Source organism: Myotis nattereri (genome assembly GCF_964212035.1).
Source record: "Myotis nattereri genome assembly, chromosome: 4".
Classification (NCBI taxonomy): domain Eukaryota; kingdom Metazoa; phylum Chordata; class Mammalia; order Chiroptera; family Vespertilionidae; genus Myotis; species Myotis nattereri.
In genome coordinates, this window is record NC_138079.1 from 50,794,190 (window position 1) to 50,819,844 (window position 25,655).

The 25,655-nt window shown below is 38.0% G+C and overlaps 1 protein-coding gene across 1 annotated transcript in view; it reads left to right on the top strand.

The window, feature by feature from the left end:
• Positions 1-25,655, top strand: part of ADGRV1 (adhesion G protein-coupled receptor V1) — a 459,909-nt gene that overhangs the window by 278,078 nt on the left and 156,176 nt on the right. The window contains exon 84 of the mRNA XM_081090113.1: positions 20,697-20,813. Coding sequence (XP_080946239.1) covers positions 20,697-20,813 — 117 coding nt within the window. The remainder of the gene's footprint in view (positions 1-20,696; positions 20,814-25,655) is intronic.

Consider the following 25,655-nt stretch of genomic DNA (forward strand, 5'->3'; position numbering starts at 1 on the left):
CATATGCACTAGGGACAGACAGACTGGGATTTTGGATACACTGACATGTCTATGGCTACAGTTAATTTGCTTCTGAGACAAAAATTCCTAACGTAGAAGGGAACCATGTCAGGAGCTTGGAGGTAGGCTTCAGACCATGGCCAGTGGAGGGTCCGGTCCTTGGACTCAGCTTCTGAAGTGGAGTCACAGACTCAACTCAATGGCCTTCAGGAGCCAGACACACCGCAATCGAATGAAGACAAGGGTAAGGCAATGGGAAGAGGTGACAGTGGGGACACAGGAGTACGTGCCCTGCCTAAGGGCACTCATGCTCACATTATTAAAAACACTGTACTGGCCAAACAAAACAGAGTGCAGACTGGCAGAGGCTCACTTTCCAGGGTGTGATACCTGCTGTCCAACCAAGTTCAGTTCCTCAGCTGGTTTAGTTTGGTAGATCCCATTAAGTTTGTCACGTGTGTGTTACCACCTAGGAGGATTCTAAAAACCTTGACGGAAAGAGTCAACCAGCCTGTCACATTGCCTACATCTTTTCTTTGCTTCTCTTCTTTCTCCCACAACACACACACACACATACACACATTGTCTTGCCCAGGTCTAGAAATACAGAAGCCTGAGGCCAGAATTTTGCTCATAATTTGGTGTTTTAGTTCTCAAGGGAATCTGCCTTTAATATGTGGTGGCAGCTCTTTGGTGTGACTAAATAATGTTAATTTGTATTTCATCAGAATGTAATATTTCTATCCTTTTATTTCCTTTGAATTTTGGTAATGACATACTTATTCTGCAAACAAAAATTGATTTGGACTAGCTTTCCTTCCCACAGTATTGTTACAGAAGGAACATATTCAGTGCTCAAATAATTGAAAAACCAGTGCAATGCTTAAAATAATGTCACCGTATCAGTGACATTTTCCAGTTTTCTCTTTGTTGAATGACTCAGGATTGTTCTGTTTACTGTTCCTGTCTGTCCAGTGGAAAAACAGAAAAAGTTAGGATATTCGAATGAACTTGGAGTCTTTTCAGATTCTTTATACAAATATTTCTGCAGAACTTCATCAACAGCAAACAGACAATTATACGGAAGCCTTATGATTAGCCAAGGGATAAAAGCTATTAAACTGTCAGGCCCAGGAGAATTGATGAAACACAAATATGATAGATAATAAATAGTAAGCAAGCTGTTATATTTGCTTTAGATTAATATTATCTTCTCAGATTATTAGGTCATTGATTGGTTAGTGAAAGATATGCCATAATGTCTTTCAGTTTGTGGGCTAATTGCACATGCTGCGTGGAAGCAAAACGCCAGGCTCTATTCTAACCCAAACAAAAGCCCAGAAAGAGAGCAAGGATGCTGCAGACTGGAGCCAGCCAGTTTGAGCCGGCACTAGTTAGTAATGGGAGGCAGAGAAGAGGTGGGACCCGCAGGGAGGAGGAGCATCCAAGGGCAGTCAGTCAGCCAGGGCCTCATTTCTAAGCTTCACTGTGAAGGCCATCCAGGGGCTCTCATTTGAATGTGTGGTCCTGGGCATAATGTTCTCACAGACTTCTTATTCTTCTGTGACAGAAGCACAGAAATAGCTCATTGTGCTACAGCAGAGCTTTCTGCATCCACCCCACCCCCCACTCCCCACTCCCCACTCCCCACTCACTCCCCATGGGATTTGCCCCTTTCCTTTAGAGTAGAATGTTAGTGCTGGTAAAATAGCATCCTTAAGTTTTGAACATTTTCTACGAAAAAAACCCCACACAAAATACAAACAAAACCTGTTTCTGGAGAATTCCTCAGGATCATGCCAAGTAAAAGCACTTATTTTAAATATTGTAAGCATGTATCATTATCAAGAGCAAATAGAACTTCAAAATGATTCTACTTACAATATTGTAGAATGTGCATTCAGGATGCCCATTTGCTCTAAATCAACAGAGACAGGAAATCACTTACAGCCCTGAGTGAGGATTAAGGTCACAAAAGATTTCCTTAAGGAAATGAAATTGATTGATATTAAATGATCAGGCTTGTGAAAATTTATAATACAAATAGGCATTGCTAAAAATGAGAATGACCTTCAGGAATGAGTTAAATTGATGGGCAGGAGGGTGGATGTGAAGCTTCTGGTATATTTCAAACTCATCATTCAAATCAGTTCTGTTTCATTAATTGGGGGTTTTACTATTACCAGGCAGCAGTCCAAAGCCATTTAAAACCTGCTAGAATTCAGTGGTTCTCAACCTTGGCTGCGCATTAGAATCACCTGGGAATCTTTTTAAAATCCTGATTTCTGGGCCTCATCCTCCGGAAATTCCGTTTCTTTGTTATGGGGTGGGGCCACAACATTAGTAACAAAGAAACAGAATTTCTGGAGGATGAGGCCCAGAAATCAGGATTTTAAAAAGATTCCCAAGTGATTCTAATGTGCAGCCAAGGTTGAGAACCACTGTGCTAGTTGGTTTTTATTCTAGGAGTCACTGCCAACCTGGTCTCCCACTGAAAACACAGGGATTGGAGATAGAACTGGAAGAACTTTCTAACCAAATTCTCAGCAGCACAGATATCCTCTCATGCAGAACAGGGATAGTCTAAATTCAGCTGCATAAGAAATAAAACCTGTGGCTAACTTAATATTGCATCTTGACATTTCATTTAGCAGAAGCCATCCAGAATTTTTAAAATATATTTTTATGTTTTAATTACAGTTAACATACAATATTAAGTAGTTTTAGGTGTACATCACCGTGACCGGACATTCATATAACCTACAAAGTGATCACCCCAACAAATCTAGCTCTCATCTGACACCACACATAATTTCTTACAATATTATTGACTGTATTACTCATGCTATACCCCACATTCTCATGACTGTTTTGTAACTACCAATTTGTACTTCTTAATCCCTTATTTCTTTTCACCCAGCCCCCACCTCTCCTCCCCTCTGGCAACAATCAAATTGTTCTCTGTGTCTAGGAGTCTGTTTCTGTCTTGTTAGATTATACATATAAGTGAAATCATATGATATTTGTCTTTCTCTGTCTGACTTCACTTAGCATAATGCCCTAAAGTCCATCCATGTTGTTGCAAATAGCAAGATTTTATTTTATTTTTTTATGACTGAGTAATACTACATTGTATTTTTATACCACGTCTTTATCCATTCATCTATTGATGGACATTTAGGTTGCTTCCATATCTTGGTTATTGTAAATAATGCCACAATGAATGCATGGATGCCCATGTCTTTGCAAATTAGTATTTTGAGTTTCTTTGGGTAAGTGTGCAGAAGTGGAATTGCTGGGTCCTTCTTTGTCTCTTGGTATAGCCATTGTTTTAAAGGCTATTTTTTTCTAGTATTAGTATTGCCAGCCCAACCTTTTTGTTTGTTTCCATTTTCATGAAATATCTTTGCCTGCCTCTGTATTTTCAGGCTGTGTGTGTCTTTCGATCTGAAGTGAGTCTCTTGTAGACAGCATATGTCAGGGTCTTATTTTCTTATCCATTCAGCCACCCTATGTTTTTTCATTGGAGCATTTAATCCATTTTTTTTCTTTTGTTAATCCTCACCCAAGAATAGTTTTCCATTGATACTCAGAAAGGGTGGAAGGGAGAGAGGGAGGGAAGGAGAGAAGGAAAGAGGCAGAGACAGAGAAAAACATCAATGTAAGAGAGAAACATTGATTCCTTAAGTCTGCAGTCTGGGGATTGAACCTGCAACTCAGGTATATGTCCTAACCTGGAATCAAATCCACAACTTTCCTGGGCATGAGATGGTGCTCCAACCAACTGAGCCACATAGGCCAGGGCAATGCATTCTCTTTTAAGTGGAAGCCGTTATCAAACTATGACTAATCATTCTCTATGACAAGGACTTCTTTTCAAGAAAAATTGAATCCCTGAACTATTGCATGAAATATCTGGATTTTAAATCCTAAGCAGATCAAACAAAACCTGTCTGGAGGCTGATTTCAGCTTATGCTATTACAGCCAGAGTTTGTGTAGGAAAAGGTGAGCCTTGCAGCTTTTTTAGGCCAGAGATATGATGAATATTTTAGGAAGGTTGTCACAATGGTTGTCGTTGGGGAGATTTTGAATAAGAAAGAGCTTCTGCATCCAGGAAGGCTTTTCCACCCCTTCTCCAAGTAGGAGCTACAAATAGTCACCAACACTTGGAGACTGTTAAGCTGGTCTTCACACGTCTTTGCTTTGGCTAGGAGGGAAGATCACAGTAGCTCTGTAACACTTGCCTTCTCCTGTTTCCTATGAAAATGTCCATTCTCAGCAATATCTGCAATGCCTATCTGTAGCCATGCTTCACTTACCAAAAACATTGAACAATGATGGGTGGGTCAGTAGGTTGGTTGGTTGATTAGTCAGTCGGTTGTTGTGAGATCTTCCGGGCTCTAGGGCATAGTATGAAAGCTTTCACCCCTCGAATCCGAAGACTTGGAACCAAGTGCCAATTCTGCTACTTCCTGGCCTAATGACCTCAGACAAATTGAAACGGAATTTTTGGAGTGGAACATATGGCGTTCCCCTGGGCAGGATGGCTCCCAGGCTTTTTGTCCGGTGGAGTCGAGAATGAATCCATTGACGGAAGGTGGTATAGCAAAGGTGGAAATTTGTTAACGAACAAATACAGACTCTCACGTGGGGAGGGGGAAAGAGTCCCACTGAGTCTGTTTCCATGGTTTATAAAGGCTGTAGATCTTTGTGCCTTGATATTCCCTCTGATTGGTCACTATTTCCTTGGACTGGTTACTATAGTAACTCCTGAGCTCAAAGGTCCAACCGCACATGGGACCTGTGAGGTTTTTCCTCCCTTCCTCCCTTATTGTTTTCTTATTCCCTTTGAATGAGGGGTTCCCTTCCCTTTATTTTGTAAATATAGACCTTCTGCTGTTTCCAGCTCCCTCATCTATGGAAATGTACCTGTTGCAAATTTTCAGCTCCCCTAGTCTATAGAAATATACCTTCTGCTGCTCTGCAGCCCTGTGCTTCTGTCATGGTCCCCTTAATTTCTAAAATTTCCTAAATCTGTCTTTTTCATCCCTAAAAATTCCTGTTTCAAAATCATACAGCTTCTTGAACCTGACAAACTCTTCTCTATTCTGGGACTGTGGTTCCTTGGCCTACAAAACATCTCTTCTCACATTTACTTGACTGTCATTTTCAGAGGTCTCCCATGACCTTCCCATTTAAGGTGGAGCCTGCATTCATTTCCTAGGGCGGCTGTAACAAAGCACTACACCTGGACAGCTTAAAAATTTCAAAATGTATCCTTTCACAGTTCTGGAGACTAGGTGTCTGAATTAAGGTGTCAGAGGGGCCATGTTCCCTCTAAAGGCTCAGAACCCTTCCTTGTCTCTCCATAGTTTTTGGTGGTTGCCCACAGTCCTTGGTGAATCTTGGCTTTCTGAGGCATTACTCCAATCTCTGCCTCTTCCATCATCACATGATCCTCTTTCTTGTATGTATATGTATGTTTCTCCACATGGCCTTCTTATAAGGGTAACAGTCATTCGATTTAGGGACCACCTACACCAGTATGACCATATCTAAACTAATTACATCTGCACAAATCCTATTTCCAAATAAAGTCAACGTTTGAGATTCTAGGCGAACATGAATTCTGGGGTGACAATATTCAAAGCAGTATGAGTCTCTTGTTGAATTCTCTCCTTCTTTGTACTGACCATACTTGTAGTTGTCTAATGATTTGTTGGTTTACCTTCCTGACATGAAAATCCTATAAAGCAAGCTGTAATTTGATGGTAATATTGATAAAACTGTGTTATTTGTCATTATTAAAGTAGGAATTTTTTCTGAAGATTAAGGTTGAGCCCATCCAGTGTGGCTCAGTGATTGAGCATCGACCTATGAATCAGTAGGTCATGGTTCAATTCCTGATCCGGGCCATATGCTTGGGTTTGGGGCTCTGTCCTCAGTAAAGGGCGTGCAAGAGCTGGCTGATAGATGATTTTCTCTCCTCTCTCTCTCTCTCTCTCTCTCTCTCTCTCTCTCTCTCTCTCTCTCTCTCTCTCTGCCTTTATCTATGAAATAAAAAATATATATATTTTTAAAAAGATTGAGGTTGATATTTCTACCCAGACTTAAAATTAATGAAGATTTTCTATGGATATCCCAAACTCCATTATACCAAGATTGATATTTGCCAATCTACACTGAACCTTTAAAAATGACCTCTGTCTGCTTTTAGTGCTGGATGTCTTTATTGCCCAGATAGTGCCTTCATTTCTGCTGCCCCCACATCCACTTCCATCTGTTTTCTCTCTGCCATTCTTTTGGTTTTGGCCACTTCTCCAGACAATCTTCACTGTAGCTCAAAAAAGCTGACTGTTTATAGACATCATTAGGCAGTTGGCATGCTCTTTTCCTTCTGATCAGACAGTCATGAGCTACCATTTATTATCTCTAAGCCCTTTTATTTCAATACACTGCTACTTTCTGTTCAAGATTGGTACATTTGTGTTAAGTTTCATTTGCGATTGAAGTGGGGCCATGAGAAAGGTTGGGGTGTGTTTGAACGGTGGGTACTTTGAAGTCTGGAGCATTCTGGACACTTGAAGTGCCAGAGGCTGATCTGTAGATATACAACATATGTAATATGATCAAAGTACAATTCAGCTTCCACAAGTTCTTGTCTTATCCTAAAGAGTATTTTATGACCCACATTTTCTCCTCTGGGACATGAACTCAGGTTAGCTGCCTGTGTAGATAATAATAGGAAACTACCAAATTACCGCCTCAAATATCTACCGTTTAGATACAGGAGTGAGCTTTTATGCAGATCTTAACCTGTTTATGTTGATTGGCCCTGTTTTCTTTTACATAGCCCTCTTTTATTTTATTTCCTATATCCTGCTAAATTACCTGTAGTGCAATTTTTTCATTTTTAAAACTTAAAATAGAGGCATTTGATTTTCTGTTGATTACTGTTGTCACCCATTTTATCAGTTCAAGAATATAAATTTTAGTATTAGCATAAAATATAAAAAAGCAGTTTAGTAAAACTTATTCGTTAAAAAAAATAGTTTTAATCATTTGTGAAAGTCTCCAGCTTTGAGAAATAATCTGGAACACTGGTATTAATGGAAATAGCCTTGAAAGCCATGTGACAAATCTCAATTCTGTCTCCACATTCAAAGAACTAATGGAAGCCTTTTCCTGACTTCAGCACTTGTCATGAAACAGCATAATGGCATCAGGCAACAGCAAAAAGAGAATTGAGTTAGTGGTCAGGTAAGCCTAACCCAAGTCTGTTAGTTCTAAGACCTCTGGGTTTCTGTTTCCTTAGCTATCACACAGGGATAATAATCTTAATGGGCTGTTTTAAAAATTAAAATGAAATAACATATCTACAGAAACCGCAGAAAACCTACCATACCTTATGAACTTAATAAATGTTAATTACTTCCCTCCTCGTTTGGGTCAAAACATTGTCCAATATACCCACAATACTCAATATTTTAGGAAAGTTCTAGCATTCATATGCCCACTTCTACAATTCTAGGAATACTGAATCATTTTGGAGGATCTAGTTTATTTTTTGCACAGATTTTGGTTTTGTTTTAACTGACCTTCCCAGATAATGAAGATCAGGGGTCCTCAAACTACGGCCCGCGGGCCACATGCAAATACAAATATTGTATTTGTTCCCATTTTGTTTTTTTACTTCAAAATAAGATATGTGCAGTGTGCATAGGAATTTGTTCATAGTTTGTTTTTTTTTAAACTATAGTCCGGCCCTCCAACGGTCTGAGGGACAGTGAACTGGCCCCCTGTTTAAAAAGTTTGAGGACCCCTGATGAAGACCCTTGACAATTCATAAACATCCTCATGTTTCCACTTCAACAACAAAATTAAGACAGTTCCAAGTGATCAAAATCGAGAAACTGTGATGTCATTTATACCACAGAATCCTCTATTTCTTTAAATATAATTTTATTGACTTCTCATTTATTTCCCAGTTGAGAATAAATCTAGTCTTCAGTTGCTAGCTGTTTATCAACCTATCTAGTTTCATGCAAATAATTATACTTAGCTTAAAAAATTACCTAGGCCTACTTTGTGACCAATATTTAGAATAAAAAATTTACACTTATTATTATTTTTAATCTTCACAATAACCCTATGAGCTAGATACTATGTTTATCATCTTTATTTGAGACAAGATAAAAGGCACAGAAAAGTAATTTTCCAAAATTCAGACAACTAATTAGGAATAAAGTCAAAATGTAAATTAAGCGTTTTGGCTCAGAACTCGTGATCTTAATCACTAGTCCATATTATTATTTTTGTTTATTTCATGAGGTGTCTGGGGTATCTGAAAAGTTGAGCCTCTCAGAGCCTTTTATTTTCAAATATTAAATATCTTTGGAAGGCCCTGGCCGGAAAGCTCAGTTGGTTTGAGCGTCATCCCCATATGCTAAGGTTGTGGATTCAATCTCCGGTTAGGGTACATACAAGAATAAATCAATGAATGCATAAACAAGTGAGCAACAAATCAATGCTTCTCTCTCTCTTGCGCTCTAAAATCAATAAAAAAAAAATACTTGCAGATTCTTATGACAACTCTGAGATAAAATCTGCATTTGTAGCCTGAGTTTCTTCCAAAGATCTTATGAAATAGTAAAATATGCTAGCCCAAATTCTACAATCTGGCCCTTCCCTTCATTCCATTATGCAATGAGCTTTGCTTTTAGTGTCCAGCGCACAGCCTCATTGGATGAGTGGTGCAGTGCGGAAATTTAGGCACACCCGCGTGCTCTTTGATTTGAATAAAATGTCCGTTGTCAATTTTATTTTCATCATAGATTTATAATGTATGATAGAAGAACTCAGCTTGCTCATACTATACTGAGCTTCTCAAGTTCCCTATAGGCAATGGGTCAGTCCTTTAATCCTTATGGGCTGGCTGATTAGATTATATAAGCTGCCATACCTCAAATGGCCTCCACTATGGATTCTGGGTGCCCAGCTCCTTCCAGAGGGTCGCATGCTCTGTGTGTACGTCCCTCTTCAGAACTGATTCAGTCATGCCATTTTTTCAGATATCCTGCTGTTGCTCTCAGCCTTTGCTACCAGGGAATCCAATGACCTCTGTGGAATTACAGATAAAGTCAGTGCAACTTGCCCCCCACTGTTAATTAATAACAATTTAAGTGAAAAAATTAAAAAGTTGCATATAAAAAATTTAGCTACTTGATTGGATTTGAAGTACAGATATCATTTGAAACTAATTAGCCATGAAAATACTGAGTACTTTTCCTTTATAATAGTTGTTTTAACATAATTTTCTTGAATAGTTCTAAAAGGGGAAAAGGGCAGCCCTAGCTGGTTTAGCTCAGTGGATAGAGCATGGGCCTGTGGACTGGAGGGACCCAGGTTCGATTCTGGTCAAGGGCACATGCCTGGGTTGCTGGCTCAATCCCCAGTAGGGGGCATGCAGGAGGTAGCCAGTCAGTGATTCTCTCTCATCATTGATGTTTCTAACTATCTCTCCCTCTCCCTTCCTCTCTGAAATCAATAAAAAAGTTTTTCGAAAAATAAATAAAAATAAAATAAAAGGGGAACTGTACAAAGAATAACATAACAGAGAAAGAGTATGGTAATGGTTGTAGGAAATTTACTGCATTTTTTATTTGTTAAAATCTAGATAAAAGATAAAAACTACTTCTTAAAGACATAGAAATGTGTTTAATTTTTAAAATGTCAATAAAGTTTTGGCTATGCTCATTTAATTTTCACTCTGCCAAAAGAGTGTTCAAATAATTATCAACAGTAATTAAAACGTACTTTTGATATTTTAACAAATAGTAAGGCAACTAAGTTTTAAGCTGAGGTTAAATTTTAATAACAAAATATATCAGGTGTCTGTGTATCAGGTGGCTTCTTTTCTAAACTGCAAAAATTTTATTAAACCTTTTTTCTCCTATAAAATGAAGGCATTGATCTCTAAATGGTTTGGGTTATTTAGGGATAAGATGAAATAATATCTTGTAGGGCATTTAACACAATACCTGGCACATAATAACCATTCATTAAATGGTAATTATTATTATTATTACTGATAAAAATAAAATACCTCTTTGGCTATGTACCAGATGAAAAGTACTAGTCTTGGTGTTATAGATCTGTTTTTCAGAGAGGAAATTACTGTTTAAAAACATTTGGGCGAGTGTAATTCCTACTATTATCTTTTAAAAGACCTTTTAAATTATCTTTTATCTGTGGGTGTCAGATATCCCAAGCAATCTACTTTACCAAAGATTAGCTAGAATAAAAATTGAAATGTGTATTGACATGAGGTTTAGGTTTCTTTTAAGTGATAATTGACAACTTTTGATTGACTTATTTTAAGTGACATGCTAAAACAAATAACTTAATGTGACTGTGCGCATATGTAATCTAAGTGGACACTCCCAATCTCCACCTGCTTCTGACTCTGATTAATAGCTACTGATTTACTTAATGGAGAATGTTTATATATTTTAGTTGTTAGATGTGGTGAGATAGCAACATGCTTAATGTTCTGACAGCAACATGTAGCATAAGTAGGAGATACATGCCCTGTGTTACAACAGCCAGCACAAGGATGCACCAAAGACAGGACATTTACAGACTGTGTCTTTGAGAACTGTAAATATATTGATTTTTATACTGTATTTTTACTATGGCAACTATAAAAATGTAATAATGATAAAAACCTGTTTAGACTGGTTTCTAACATTCAGTAGTTGCCAAAAACTATTGCCTAAAGCCCTAACACAGCTCCCTGCCACACCTAAGACATTCAGAGGTATATTTAGTTTAGCAATTAGGTCTTTGGTGTAAAAAATTATAGAATAGCCAAAGGAAGTATAAACTATAGGGAGTTGGGATTTGTTTAAGATGAATGGAAGAGAGAGAGAGAGAGAGAGAGAGAGAGAGAGAGAGAGAGAGACAAGGATAGAGGGAGGAAGGGAAGAAGAGAGAAAGAGAGAGAAAGAAATGAGCAGAACGTATTTATATTCCTTGATATGAAGACCACAGGAGGACTATCCAAAAATATTTAAAGTCTTCTAAACAATGTGTGTGTGTGGGGGGCGTGGGGGTGGGGGTGGGGGGGGAGGAATAGCTGTGTAAACTTGGTGAAAATAGTTATGTTTAGTAAGATGTTTTTAATAATAGTTTAATAATATTGAAAATTAAGATTTGGTATTTACAGAATATACCTGACACTTAAACATTCTTTTAAGGGATATGATAAAAATACCAGTGAAAAAGATGCTAGCCCAGAAAAAGAAAAGTGATGAACATACTATGTGATCGCAAAGTAATGAAGAAAAGATACAGTAAATGAAGTATGGCATTATTACAAGTGCCTGTTTGTAGGAACATGCTCTAAGCAATATCTAGTGAGCAGAGTTAAGCAGAAAAAAATTGATAGCCTTTCCTTAGAGTTACTTTTTTATTTCTGGTTTCTACTCTATTGCATAAGGAATTAAAGATGATCACTAAGTTGTATGGATGTTTTTGTTTTGTTTTGTTTTTTTAATCCTCACCCAAGGATATTTTCCCATTGAATTTTTTTTTTTTTTAGAGAGAATGGAAGAGAGAAGGAAAGACAGAGAGAAACATCGATGTGAAAGAAACACATCGATTGGTTGCCTTCTGCATGAGCCCTGACCAGGGCCCAGGCTGGGGAGGAGCCTGCAACCGAGGTATATGCCCTTGACTGGAATCGAACCCAGGACCCTTTAGTCCACAGGCTGATGCTCTATCCACTGAACCAAACCAGCTAGGGCTGTATTGATGTTTTATTTTTAATTTTTTGTCAAAGGTCTTCAGATAATTTTAAGGGATTCTTCAAGTAATTTTAAAAGTTGCATAGCTAATGCTGATAAGGTTAAGTCTCACCACAGAATGCATTAGCGGCATGGAAATGTCATTACAGTTGTGAATACCATTATCATCGGCCATGACACAGTGGTCTGTGCATCAGCAGCTTGCGAAGGTGTCTTTGTCTTTAGCATCAGCTTAATGATATACACTATTTTCTATTGAAAGGGATTTTGCATATGTAAATGATTTATATGTAGCAGAAATATTTAGAGCTCAATGTATTGTGATTTTTTAGTAACTTAAAATAGTTTGCTTTTATCATTGGAACTTATGTTTAAAATACCTTATTAGCTGAAATTTCAGTGGTCAAGAGAAGCTAAGTGGATTAGAAAATGTTAGCTATAAAAATACTGTATATGGCCGAAACCGGTTTGGCTCAGTGGATAGAGCATCGGCCTGCGGACTGAAAGGTCCCGAGTTCGATTCCGGTCAAGGGCATGTACCTGGGTTGTGGGCACTTCCCCAGTGGGGGATGTGCAGGAGGCAGCTGATCGATGTTTTTCTCTCATCGATGTTTCTAACTCTCTATCTCTCTCTCTCTTCCTCTCTGTAAAAAATCAATAAAATATATTTTAAAAAAAATACTGTATATGGATCATTTAGATACCAGTGCATTTTAGTTCAGGACAGAGCACCAAAATAATAGTAAATATTTCAACTAAAGAAAAATATAGAACACTATTAACAAGGTCCAAAAGTTATTACATATCTTCTACATTCTGCTTCAAGCCAAGGTGCAATAACAGCAACCAGATTTACCCTCAACTTTGAAACAAATGAAAAATGGAAAAATGTATAAAACAACAATTTTCAACAGACTGGACATCAGGCAGTGAAGGAGAGGGATCCTTGTGGTGTGGGAAACAAGCAAGGCGAGCTTAACAGTTGCCCTGGAGTAGTGCCTCATAAGCTTTTTCCAGGTGCTGGCACAAGGAGGGAGAATGTAGGTGGAGCCCAGCAGACCAGCAGAACTGAGGAGACAAGGTGAGAGTCTGAGAAAACCAAAGTGGCTGGAGTTTGTAGGACGGAGTACTTACTGGAAAGGAGAAAACTCCAGAGGGCTCTCAGTATTCAGCTGAGTGCTGATTGGTCCATGTGTGTGAGGAACGTACTCAAGGCCAGGGAAAGAATCACCCAAAAGGATAAAATAATACAATGCCAGGTGCTTACATAGGGCCAATAACACTGTCTGTCCCCATTAGTTAGACTAAAAAATCTCAAGCATCACAAGCAAGAGAGAACTTTCCTCAGTACTAAGGAATAATTGGCCTGAGCACAATAGTTCTGCCTAATAAATCTTAACATCAAGAATTAAAAAGATCAAACTGCTTCCAAGGGCATCCTAAAAAGCTCAAAAATATTTATATGAATACAAATATCCAACACCCAAAGAGATAAAATCAAAATGTCTGGTATTATTAAAAAATTATATGATAAAAGGCAAAAAGTAAGAAAATTTGGCATACGTAGAAGAGTAAATCAATAAGTCAACTAATACTGAACTTTTACAGATGTTAGAATTGGCAGACGAGGACAATAATACATTTATTATATCTGAATTCCATGTGTTCAAACAGTTGAGTAGAATCATGGAAATTATTAAAATGCACTAAATCAAATTTTTAGAAATCATAACTATAATTCATGAGATGAAAAATACACTGGATGGGATTAAGAGCAGATTAGAAAAGCAGAAGGAAAAATAAAAAATGTGAACATACAGCAATATAAATTATTTAAAATGAAAATCAAAGGTGTTGGCACGGTTGGTTTCATTTTGAGGCCTTGGTCCTTGCTTTGTAGATGTCTGTCTTCTCCCTTTGTCTTCATGTGATCTTTCTACTGTGTGGGTGAATATTTCCATCCAAAATTTTCTTTTCTTATAAGAACATCATTGTAACTTCATTATCTCTCTAATGCTCTCATTTTTCAAATACAATTACATTTTGAGGTACTAGAAATTAGAATTGCCAAAACCGGTTTGGCTCAGTGGATAGAGCATCGGCTTGCGGACTGAGGGGTCCCGGGTTCGATTCCGGTCAAGGGCATGTACCTGGGTTGCGGGCACATCCCCAGTGGGAGATGTGCAGGAGGCAGCTGATCGATGTTTCTCTCTCATCGATGTTTCTAGCTCTCTATCTCTCTCCCTTCCTCTCTGTGGAAAATCAATGGAATATATTTAAAAAAAAAATAAAAAAAAATTAGAATTTCAACATATGAATTTTGGGAGGACACAGTTCAGTCCATAAAAAATACTTAATAGAAAAAATCTAAATATTTTTTCCTAAGGTCAGAAACCAGGCAAGAGTGTTCATTTTCATCACCTCTTTTCAATATTGTGCGTGTGTGTACACTATGTCTACATCTATCTACCTCTATTTATCTACCTACCTACTGGGGGGACCGGGCCTAAGTCGGAAGTCAGATATCCCTCTTGCAGTCCGGGACCCCTCGCTCCTTACTGCCCACCCGCAGCAGGAGGTAGGAGAGGCTCCTGTCACTGCTGCTGCGCTTGCCAGCTGTGAGCTAGCTGAGGGGCTCTCACCATGTGGGAGCAAACTGACCTGCATTGAGCGTCTGCCCCCTGGTGGTCAGTGAAGGTTATAGCGACTGGTCGTTCCACCATTTGGTCGATTTGCATATTAGCCTTTTATTATATAGGACTAGAGGCCCGGTGCATGAAATTTGTGCACGGGAGAGGGTCCCCTCAGCGCAACCTGCACCCACTTCAATCGGGGACCCCTCAGGGGATGCCTGACTGCCGGTTTAGGCCCGATCCCACAGGGGTCAGACACCCCTCTCACAATCTGGTACCGCTAGCTCCTAACCACTCACCTGCCTGCCTGCCTGATTGCCCCTAACCTCTCTGCCTGCCTGATTGCCCCTATCTGCCTCTGCCTGCCTGATCTCTCCTTACTGCCTCTGCCTGCCTGCCTGATCACCCCTAACTGCTCTCCCCTGCCGGCCTGATCTCACCCCCAACTGCCTCTGCCTGCCTGATCACACCTAACTGCCCTCCTTTGCTGGCCTGATCTTGCCCCCAACTGCCCTCCCCTGCAAGCCTGATCTCACCCCCAACTGCCCTCCTCCACTGGCCAATTTGGTTCTGATTGGTCAGTTTCTATGCCAGTCAGTGTCAAAAGCTCTGCCTCCTAGGCAGCCATTGGCTCCTTACATTCACCCAGATTTGGTTCTGATTGGTCAGTTTCTATGCCAGTTAGTGTCTCTGGGCCTATCAATGGGGCTTGATCATAAAGACGGGGCTGATCAGCAGCCCCAGAGGAGGCCTGGAGAGAAATGGAGGTGTGGCTCTTGGCCAGGCCAGGAGAGAAAGAGAGGCAAGTTCTGATCAATGGCTGCCACAGAGGCTACGGATCAGACCCTGCCTCTCTCTCTCTGCAGGCCTCTCTCCAGGCCTGATCTGCAGCCCCCTAGGCAGTCAGTGCTGGGTTGGGGCACCCGCAGCCCAGCACTGACTTCTGGTCTCGTCGAGCCTTTGGTCATAACAGTCGTTACGAACCTGGCTCTTTATTATATAGATAAGTAAAAGATCCTTTATTCAGAGATGGCATGATCCTTTTTGTAGAAAATAAATGTTTTCTACAAAAGAGCTACTCAAACTATTAAGCGTGTTCTATAAGTGTGCAGGATACAAGAGCAATATCCAAAAATCAATTGTATTTCTATATATTTGCAATGAACAAACAAAAATTAAAATTTAATGAAATATCAGTTACAATAACAGTGAAAATATAAATACTTAGGTATATATATATTTTTTAATATCTGAAAGACCTATACATGGACAACTACAAAACACACCTAAGAGAAATAGGGGAAAAAAACTCCAAATAAATGGAAAGGTAAACTGTATTCATGAGATAGATATAAGAGTTAATATGTCAATCCTCGTTAGATTAGGATTCAACACTGTCCCAGAAAAGAAACCCCAGCAGTCTTTTTTTTTTTCAGTGTAGAAATCAGCTGCTTGATTCTAAAATTCATATAAAAATGCCAATGACTTGAGGTAACCAAATCAACTTTGAAAAAGAACAATGAATTTATGAATTTGAGCCTGACACTACCTGTTTTCAAGAATTATGGCTACAATAACCAAGATGATGTGGTATTGATATAAACACATTCAGTGAAACTGATTAGAGAGTCCAGAAATTGATCCCCATATATGAAGGCATATACAATATATGTAATTATGGGTAGGTAATTCATTAGAGAAAGGGTAGTCTTTCCAATAGAAAAGATATTAGAAAAATTGGATAGTCACATGCAAAACAAACAAAAAGCTTTGGACTGTAGTTTCATCATATTCAAAATAACTAAAAGTCAATCACAAACCTTATTTTTAAACCTTAAACTATAAAACTTCTAGAAAATCATGTCAATTTGGGCTAGGCAAAATTGTCTTAGATATGATTCCAAAAATATAATCTATAAGAGGTCAAAAATGTATAATCCAACCCAATTGGTTTTAATCGATGTTAAGAAACTGGTGTTCTTCAAAAGACATTGTTAAGAGAATTAGGCCCTGGCAGGGTTGCTCAGTTGGTTAGATTGTCATCCCAGTACACCAGATTGTGGGTTCAATCCTTGGTCAGGGCACATACAAACATTGACCAATGAATGTATAATAGTGGAACAACAAATTGATGTTTCTATTTCTCTCTCTCTCTCTCTCTCTCTCTCTCTCTCTCTCTCTCTCTCTCTCTCAAAGTACATTAATTAAAAACAACATTTTAAAAGAAAGAGAAATAGAAAACAAGCCACAGCTGGAAAAAAATGTTTACAAATCAAATATCTGGTGAAAGACTTGTATGATGAATGCAAAACAAACTCATCATTGGATTGAAATGTAGAACAACCCAATTTTAAAAGTGAGCAAAAGATTTAAAAAGGCATTTCTTCAAAGAAGAGATATGGATTGCAAATAAGCATGAAAAAATTGTCAACATCATTACTGATTAGGTAAATGTAAATTAAAACCACCATAAGGAACTACTGTGTACCTATTACGCAGGTTAAAATCTTAAGAACTAACTCATCATGGTTCACTCCTTCTACCTCTGTAACTTTCCAAATAAACTTTTGGTTGTTAAGAAAACAAAAACTAACTCACCATAACAGTTTTAGTGAGAATGTGGAGGAAATGGACACTCATGCATTACTGGTAAGACTGTAAAATGTTGTAAACATTATTTTGGAAAATAATTTACCCATTTTTAAAAATAAATACATACCATATGATCCAGCCATTCCTCTCCTAGATATTTACTCAGTATAAATGAAAGCATATGTGCATACAAAGACTTGTATATTCATGACAGTTTTATTTGTAAAAGTCAAAAATCAGTAACAGCCCAAATATCCATCAGCAGGTGAAAGGATACCTAATTGGAACACTACACAACAATAAAAAGAGAATGAACTAGTGACACATTATTTTCGATGACTTTCAAAATAATGATGCCAAATGAAATACACTAGAGAAAAAAAGAATTCATCTGATTCCAATTACATAAAAATCTAGTAAATGCAAACTTATGTGTAGTGTTAGAAAACAGGTTGCTTGGGGATATGAGAAGCAGTGGTGCTGGGAGGTATTACAAAGATCATTTAGGGTTGATGTTCGTGTTAATTATCTTGATTGTGATGATGGTTTCACAGGTGTATATATGTGTCGAAGCTTATTAGATCATACATTTTATGTACTATTTACTGTCTGTTAATCATACTTCAGTAAAGCTGTTTTTTAAATGTATCTTTATTGTTGAAAGTATTACAGATGTCCCCTCTTTTTCCCCATTATCCTCCTCACTCCTGTCCCTTCCCCAGGCCTTCACCAAACTATTTTCTGTGTCCATGGTTATGCATATGTGCATATAAGTTCTTTAAGCTAGTTTTAAACAACCCTATGCTTAAATCCATCATAGGGTCTATATGAGATAGTCAATGTTTGCTTCTTTTTTTTAAAATGTATCTCAATAGTTGTAATAGAGAATAAGATCAAATTGTTGCCTTTAAGGAGTTGACAGTTTTCCACAAAATTAAGGCTGATTTTATCTAAGAATTGGGGAAATTGAGGTTTATAGGAAAACCAATCCTTAGGTTAATAAAATCCTGTTTTAAAAATAAAGAGGAGGGAAGGGTTGTTTATAGTTGAAATAAATGGCCATATATTTATGATAGAGTTGACATTTCAAGTATGCCTTGAAAAATGGACATGATTTCAACAGAGGAAGATGAGAAACCAATTCTGGCTAGAAAAAAAAGAAAGAAGAGAACAAAGCAGAGTTGAGATGATGGAACATGTTTTAGGGAATAGCAATCAATGGAGTTAAAGCATTTCTGTTTCCTCTTTGGAAATTTCTTTGACTTCACAAGCAGGATTAATCAATCTCGACTCTGTGTTTTCTGATAATTTAATCCATATCTGTCACGTTTTATTGCATCATATGTGTCTCTGGCTTTATCCTTGGGCACTCTCCTTTTAGAAAGGACAATATTTGGCTTATTATAAATGTTCAATAGTAAGTGCTATGCCACTTTTAAAAAATAGGGAAGTCTGGTAGTCTATTGTGATTAGAGTAGGCAGGTGGAATGAACTGGTCCTATAAAAGCAGAGAAGGTTTTGGATAAGATGGAGAGTACATCATAAGCAGAGGATGAGAATGAGAAGTGAGAATGTCCATAGTAAAGTGTGTGGGGTGGAGCAAGGGGAGTATATATTAAGGGCTACTGAGAATTGAATCAGACCTTAAGAATGGAATTTGGGGTGTTAAAACTGTATTCTGAAAACACAGTTTTAAATAATAACCTATACTAATTTGATTCAAATAAAAAGTATTGAAAAGAATAATAATTGTTTAAATTAGTATGACACTTATAAATAATTTCATAAGGTGCTTAAAACTAGGGACATCCAATTACAACTTGGATTTCATTATTATTTTAAACTAGAGGCCTGGTGCACAGATTCGTGCACAGGTGAGGTCCCTCAACCTGGCCTGCATCCTCTCACAATCCAGGACCCCTCGGGGCGATGTAGCAGTGCCGAAGAGGCGGGCAGCCAGGGAGGAGCCCCAGCCGGGGCCAGGTGCAGCTTTGCTGCCGCTCCTCTTGGCCCCACTGCACCTGCCGCCGCTGCTGCGAGCACTGCCACTGAGGCAGGAGAGTCTCCCGCCACCGCAGCTACGCTTATCAGCTGTGAGCCCGGCTTCTGGCTGAGCGGTGCTCCCACTGTGGGAGTGGACTGACCACTGGGGGACAGCTCCTGTGTTGAGCGTCTGACCTGTGGTCGTCAGTGTGCGTCATAGCAACCGGTCAACTGGTCATTCAAGTCGATCTGGTCGTTTGGTCATAATGGTCGCTTAGGCGCACACACACACACACACACACACACACACACACACACGCCAGATAATTATGACCACCTGATGTTTGTAGGCAAATTAGCTATAATTTTGCGCTGAAGTTGCTAGAGGGCCAGACCATTATAAACAGGGAAGCAGGTTGTTTACCACGATAGTAGAAGTGATTTTTTTTTCTGAAGATATGGGTAAACAACGCGATTTAACAGCCTTTGAATATGGTGTGTGTGTGTGTGTGTGTGTGTGTGTGTGTGTGTGTATCAAACTGTTTAGGTTATTTAGAACAAAAATGTCAAGTAATTTCAACACAATCCATATTTTAGAATCTGAATTAGAGAGACTGAATTTATTGTAGGTACACTTTTAAAGATTTTATGGAAACAGATCCCACTTTGCAAAAAGAAAACATAAAACAGTGCAATTATTCTTTGGGGGAAGGGAGGTGTGCTGATCTCACAGCCTGTGCTTCGAAGGTCTTTTGAGGCATGGTCTCGGTGCTTTGCTTTAGTGAAGGTGTTCAGTGAACACTTGTGGAAATTAGAAAGGTTAAATTGATGACCTAACATGTGTTACAACTCAGACGTTAGAAGCTAAAATTGAGGAAAATCTAAGCATGTTTTTATAATAAACTCTAATCATTCAAAAGCTATTTGTGGTATGATCTGGAAAGGCAAATCTGTTGACTTTATTTTTTCAGGGAACTCATTTGGACATGATAAATAAGCAAATTATAGAGCATCTTAGATGGTGGTAAATTCTGTTTTCAAAAAAGAAAATAAAAGTAGGGATGGGGGAATCACATGTGTTAGAAGGAAAGACAGTGTAATTTTAAATAGTGTGGTCAAGAGAGGCCTGATGGCGAAGGTCACTTTTGAACAAAGGCTTGAGGGCAGTTGAAATAAAATCCCCGGGATTAGAGTAATCATAGCATTGGAAATTTAACTTTTAATTTGTCCATTTTGTTGTGTATGTTTCTTCTCAGCAAAAGGATGCCGGTGAGGGGTAAAGTCAGCTTTTCCTTCTTTCTATTTTTTCCCATTAGCTTTGACTTAAACAAGGAATGGTATTTCTGCTCTCTTTTCTCTTTTCCACTTACCTAAAACACATGTATTTCATGGGACTTTCGTTCATCAGTAATTAGAACAAGGTTTACTTTGAGAATTTCCTCTTGGCAGTCCAAAGCAACATGTAACATAATTTCATAGAATCCATTCTTTCTTAGAAATATAAAAATTCACGTATTGCCAGTCTTAGAAGATTCTTAGTCATCTCAGTTTGGGCAACAAATCAAATTATTGTCCCTTTGAGTCATGGAATCATAAATCAGATAAGAAAACAGTTTACTTTCTTAATATTCTTGATTGATTTTAGCCTGATTTAAAAATAAAAGTATTTGTTTCTTACAGATTGTGTTTCTGGCATCTGCATATGCAAGTCCCCAGCTCACAGATGAGAGCTGTTCGGCCCTGGCTGCTGTCGCCCATTACCTGTATCTTTGCCAGTTTAGCTGGATGCTCATTCAGGTTGGTACCTCATTTCCTCACTTCCACTCCCACCCCACACCCTTTCAACTTTTTAATGAATCAGACTATTTTATCTGATAGTCTTTATATTGAAATGGAAGTAATTTCATCACTGCATTCCCAGGAGATTAATGCAAGAAAAACCTTATACACTATACAGCAATAGAGAGCATATAAATTTGAGGAAATGAAAAGAACTCCTGTAAGGCTGAAAATAAGGGTGTAGTAGGAAATGAGGCTTTTGATGTGGGCTGCCTTGTAAGGCATGGGAAGAAAGTTGAACTTGTTTTGTAGAGGAAGTCATAGAGTTATTTTAAGCAAGGGAGTGACATGATGAGATTAGCATTTTAGAAAGATTTCCCTGTTAGTGGTGAATTGGGAACAGGGGAGAGTTGACAAGAGTTGACATAAGGCCCTAGCTGATTTGCTCAATGGATAGAGCATCAATCAGTCTGTGGACTGAAGGGCCCCTGGTTCGATTCCAGTCAAGGGCATATGCCCCTGTTGCAGGCTCGATCCCAAGTAGGGGGATGTGCAGGAGGCAGCCAATCAATGATTCTCTCTCATCATTGATGTTTCTATCTCTCTCTCCCACTCCCTTCCTCTCTGAAAACAATAAAAATATATTTTAAAAAATAGTTGACATGAGGGCAAATCCAGTAGCATTAGATATAGGTGTGTCCAGGGGAGAGAAGAGCATCATTCTGTGAACCAGGGAGGTAGCAGAAGAAGCTAAGGGAACTGGTCAGCTTTTAGGTGGCTTTTTTCTTTTCCTTTTTTTTAAGTAGAAATATAGGGGGTAGTGATTGGTTATGAAGCCTGAAGAGGGTGGAACGAAGATAATGATCACTGGAGACTGGGAGAAAGGTGATGGGGGGCAGTGGGGGGATGGCATGCTCACTGTGAAGTTCCTGTGCAATTTCCAGTGGGAACTTTGAGAGAAGTGACTAGACAGGGCTAAATCTCAGAACCGAGGCCCTTGCTATCGAAATACATTAGCAAATTGTTGACTTAAAGTGGAAAATGGAGCCATTGTTTTGGAAGAGATCACTTTGGGATAGAGTATAGATTGAGGCCCTTAGCAACTAGTTAATGTTAGGTAGAGATTTGAACTCTCCTTTTTTTTTTTTTTTTTGCCTAAAATCCCAAATTCTGTCTCTATTGTCTTATGCTGATTTGCTTGATAAAGAAGTTAATGTGAGAATTGGATCCACTTCAGCAGGATTAATGTCACTAATGGCACAACTGAAATGCTGCCTTTAATAATGATTTCTACATAATGGTATTGTTAAATCTTTCAAGTGATAGAAATAGTTTCATGTGAGTTTCTGAGTATGCCTGAGGACAAGTTTATGTAAACAAATGTATTGGGGCACTTGCATATTCATTTTTCTTGTTGAATAAGAGGGATGTGGGATTTTCACTGTACAGCAATATTTAAAGAAAGTGAGGTGGTATTATTATGAGAGAATAACAGACAGACTCAAGGAAGGGATATTTTCCTAGGTATGATATAGCTGTCAGTGCTGAATTGGAGTCCTGCATCTGGGCTTGAATTCTGGCACAGCCACTATCTTGGTAACCTTAATCAAGTTATTGATTCTAAGTTTTGGTTCTAAGTCTGCGTATGGGTATAATAATTCCTATCTCATAGATTTTAAAAATATATATTTTATTGATTTTTCACAGAGAGGAACAGAGAGTTAGAAACATCGATGAGAGAGAAACATTGACCAGCTGCCTCCTGCACACTCCCTACTGAGGATGTGCCTGCAACCAAGGTACATGCCCTTGACCGGAATTGAACCTGGGACCTTTCAGTCCACAGGCCGAAGCTCTATGCACTGAGCCAAACTGGTTAGGGCAGAATTTTTGTTTTATAGCTTTTTAAGCAGCTCTAATTATGGAAAGTTTGTAGTGTTCTCTAAATTTCCCCCAAAATTAAAAAAGTAAGAATAGCCCAGGCAGCGGGGCTCCATGGTTGAGCGTTGACCTATGAACCAGGAGGTCACAGTTCAATTCCTGGCCAGGGCACATTCTTGGGTTGTGTGCTCAATCCCCAATGCGGGACGTGTAGAAGGCACCTAATCAAGGATTCTCTTTCATCACTGATGTTTCTATCTCCCTCTCCCTGAAATTAATAAAAATATATTTTAAAAATAAATAAAAATGTAAAAATAAATTTAAACCATTTAACATAAAACTTAAATATTTGCTGAAATTAACATAGCCTTTGCTAGATTATGTTATTACAAAATTCTTTAGGAGTTTAAGATGTGTGTCCTGTGCATGTTGTTATTTATCTGCCTGGACTGAGATCCCCAGTGGTGTGCTGAAGGTCTTTGCCCATGTCCTTGACCTTTTCCGTTTTTTTCATGAGTGATTTGAAGAAAACACAGGAAACTGTCTTATCAGGTAGGAGCTGATACAGACCTGAAAACGTAGCTAAAAGAGTGAGCTGCCTGCATCGAGAATACATGTAGAACCAATATAGAGAAACCTTACTATGACAGATTGAAAACTAGAATGGAAGAGACATAATCTGATGCGGGTTAATGTAAACAATTTGAAATTTTAATTTAACACAAATTTAGCAATCAAATGTGTAACTGGGTTGCTTAAAAACGTAAAACAACTACAGTTAACTACAAATATAACCCAGGCCCGAGTTACATTAAAACAGTATGGAGACAGCTGTGGTTACATTGTGATCTGTGACGTTCAGGTTATGTTGAGACCCTTAACTGTTTTCATGAATCCTGTTTCAGGGAGAACATTAATCAGCCAATGGGAAGCCAGAAAATAGTTCTATAAGAAACTTTAAGGCAGCTGCAGATAAGTAACCGGGAAAGGATTTAGGGAAAAGTGATGGCTATTTAAAATACAAAATACATTTTGAAGAACCAGAGCAAATGGGTCAAAAATTAGGGAAGCAAATTTGATTTGTGTTAGCATTTATAGCCAATAAAACTGTCAAAGTTGAAGAGGCTGTTTCTAAAAGTAGAGGACATCCAGTTGCTAAAATATATTCAAACAGGGGAAAATGACTAATTTTCAAACATGGGTTTAGATGGATTTTTTGCTTTGGGGGAGAGTTAGAACGGCATATAAAATTTTACCCAACATATATCTCTTCAAGTTTTAAGTAAATATGATTATGGCTGGTGCATATTTAGTAAACTAATTAGCTCTCTGTGTGGCTAATGGTTTAGGAAAACTATTTAAAGTACCAGTGAAGTTCAGTGTATTTCAGATGGTACACACCATATTTTTCATGGTTTGTGGTTTGACCACAAGGGGAAAATTCAATAACTTCTGATTCTAGGTAGGATAATTCTAATGAGTTACTTTGTGGTTGAAGGTTGTCACTTTACTAGACTGTGGTTTCCCATTTATAATGTAATCTGCTAAAATATTTTTTAAAAAGTAGAATCCATTTTTAAAACATTATGTTAAAGATTAGACTACTGTTAATTCAAAACTGTTAGCTAAATAGGGTTGAGATAATTGAGAGAATATTAGTATTTTAATGATTCTACTTTATATTTTCAGCTGTATAGGAGAGACTTTGATATATGTAAACAGGTGCATAGCTTATCATGGCAAAAGGTAAACATTAACTTTGATTATTGGGCCAAGCATGTCAGAATTATTGTATAGTTTGATCTTCATCATATATTCAATCTTAGAAAAAATGCATTTTAGTAATTTTATCTTGAGAAGTTATTTTACTTTTGTATCACATACTTTTAATGCAGTCTAGTAAAATTGGATTATATTTTAGAGTAAAGAAAAATTTTATTGGCAAACAAGTTATACAACTTCTCCTAGCCTAGATTTTCTTATCTGAATAATCAAGATATGTAATAACAGTACCTCTCTTTGAGAATTGTCTAAAGATATAATGAATTAATACAGAAAATAAGCTTGGAATGGTACCTGGCACAGACTGCACACTCCATACATGTTTACCCATATTATTAGCTAAGCAAATATGCATGGCTGATATTTCATAGATTTTGAAATGTGTTGAATATTCTGTTTTTCCAATATAATTTGTACTTTTTTAAAAAACAAAAATTAGCTACATATAGTGGGAAACGTTAAAGTGAGACATTCACTCACTAGGGGCAAAGCCTTAGCAAGCTGTATATCCCTAAGCTCTTTACTAAACAAGCACATGCATGGCTGATAGCAGGCTCCTGGACTAGCGGCCTTGACTGTGTTCTTCAAACCTCCTCTTTCTCTGACAGGGAAATTATACTGTGCATGATGGGAGTAGAGTAGCAGATTATTTTGCTTATTTTTTTTTCTTTTTAAGCAAACAACTTACAGATTCCCCTTTCGGCTATGGAGATTGAGTTTACCCTCTTGTTTGCTTTAAATGTAAGATCCCTCTGAAATTACTGAAATAATTTCCCACCTCCTTACAACAGCAGGGTCATGTCTGCTTTCAGAAAGATTGACAGTGAGAACTTAAACTCTTATAATATTTTTACTCTATTTTCCTAGTAATTGTTTTATTTTCATTTCCTTTTGATTTGCTTTCATTTTAGAAATAGCATATGCTAATGGTATAAAATATAATCAAACACTAGAGAAATATAAAGTGAAAAGTACATCTGTTTCTCCCTTTACACACACTCTCTACCCTCTGCTCTACTCTAAACCCTGCTTCCAAAGGTAAACACTGTGAATGACTTCCTGTGTATCCCACAGGAAATATTCCGCAAACATACAAATATTTATAAATGTATAAACAAGGACATATGTGTATGTGCTTGTGTGTAAAAGTATATATATATATATATATATATATATATATATATAGTGTATGTACAT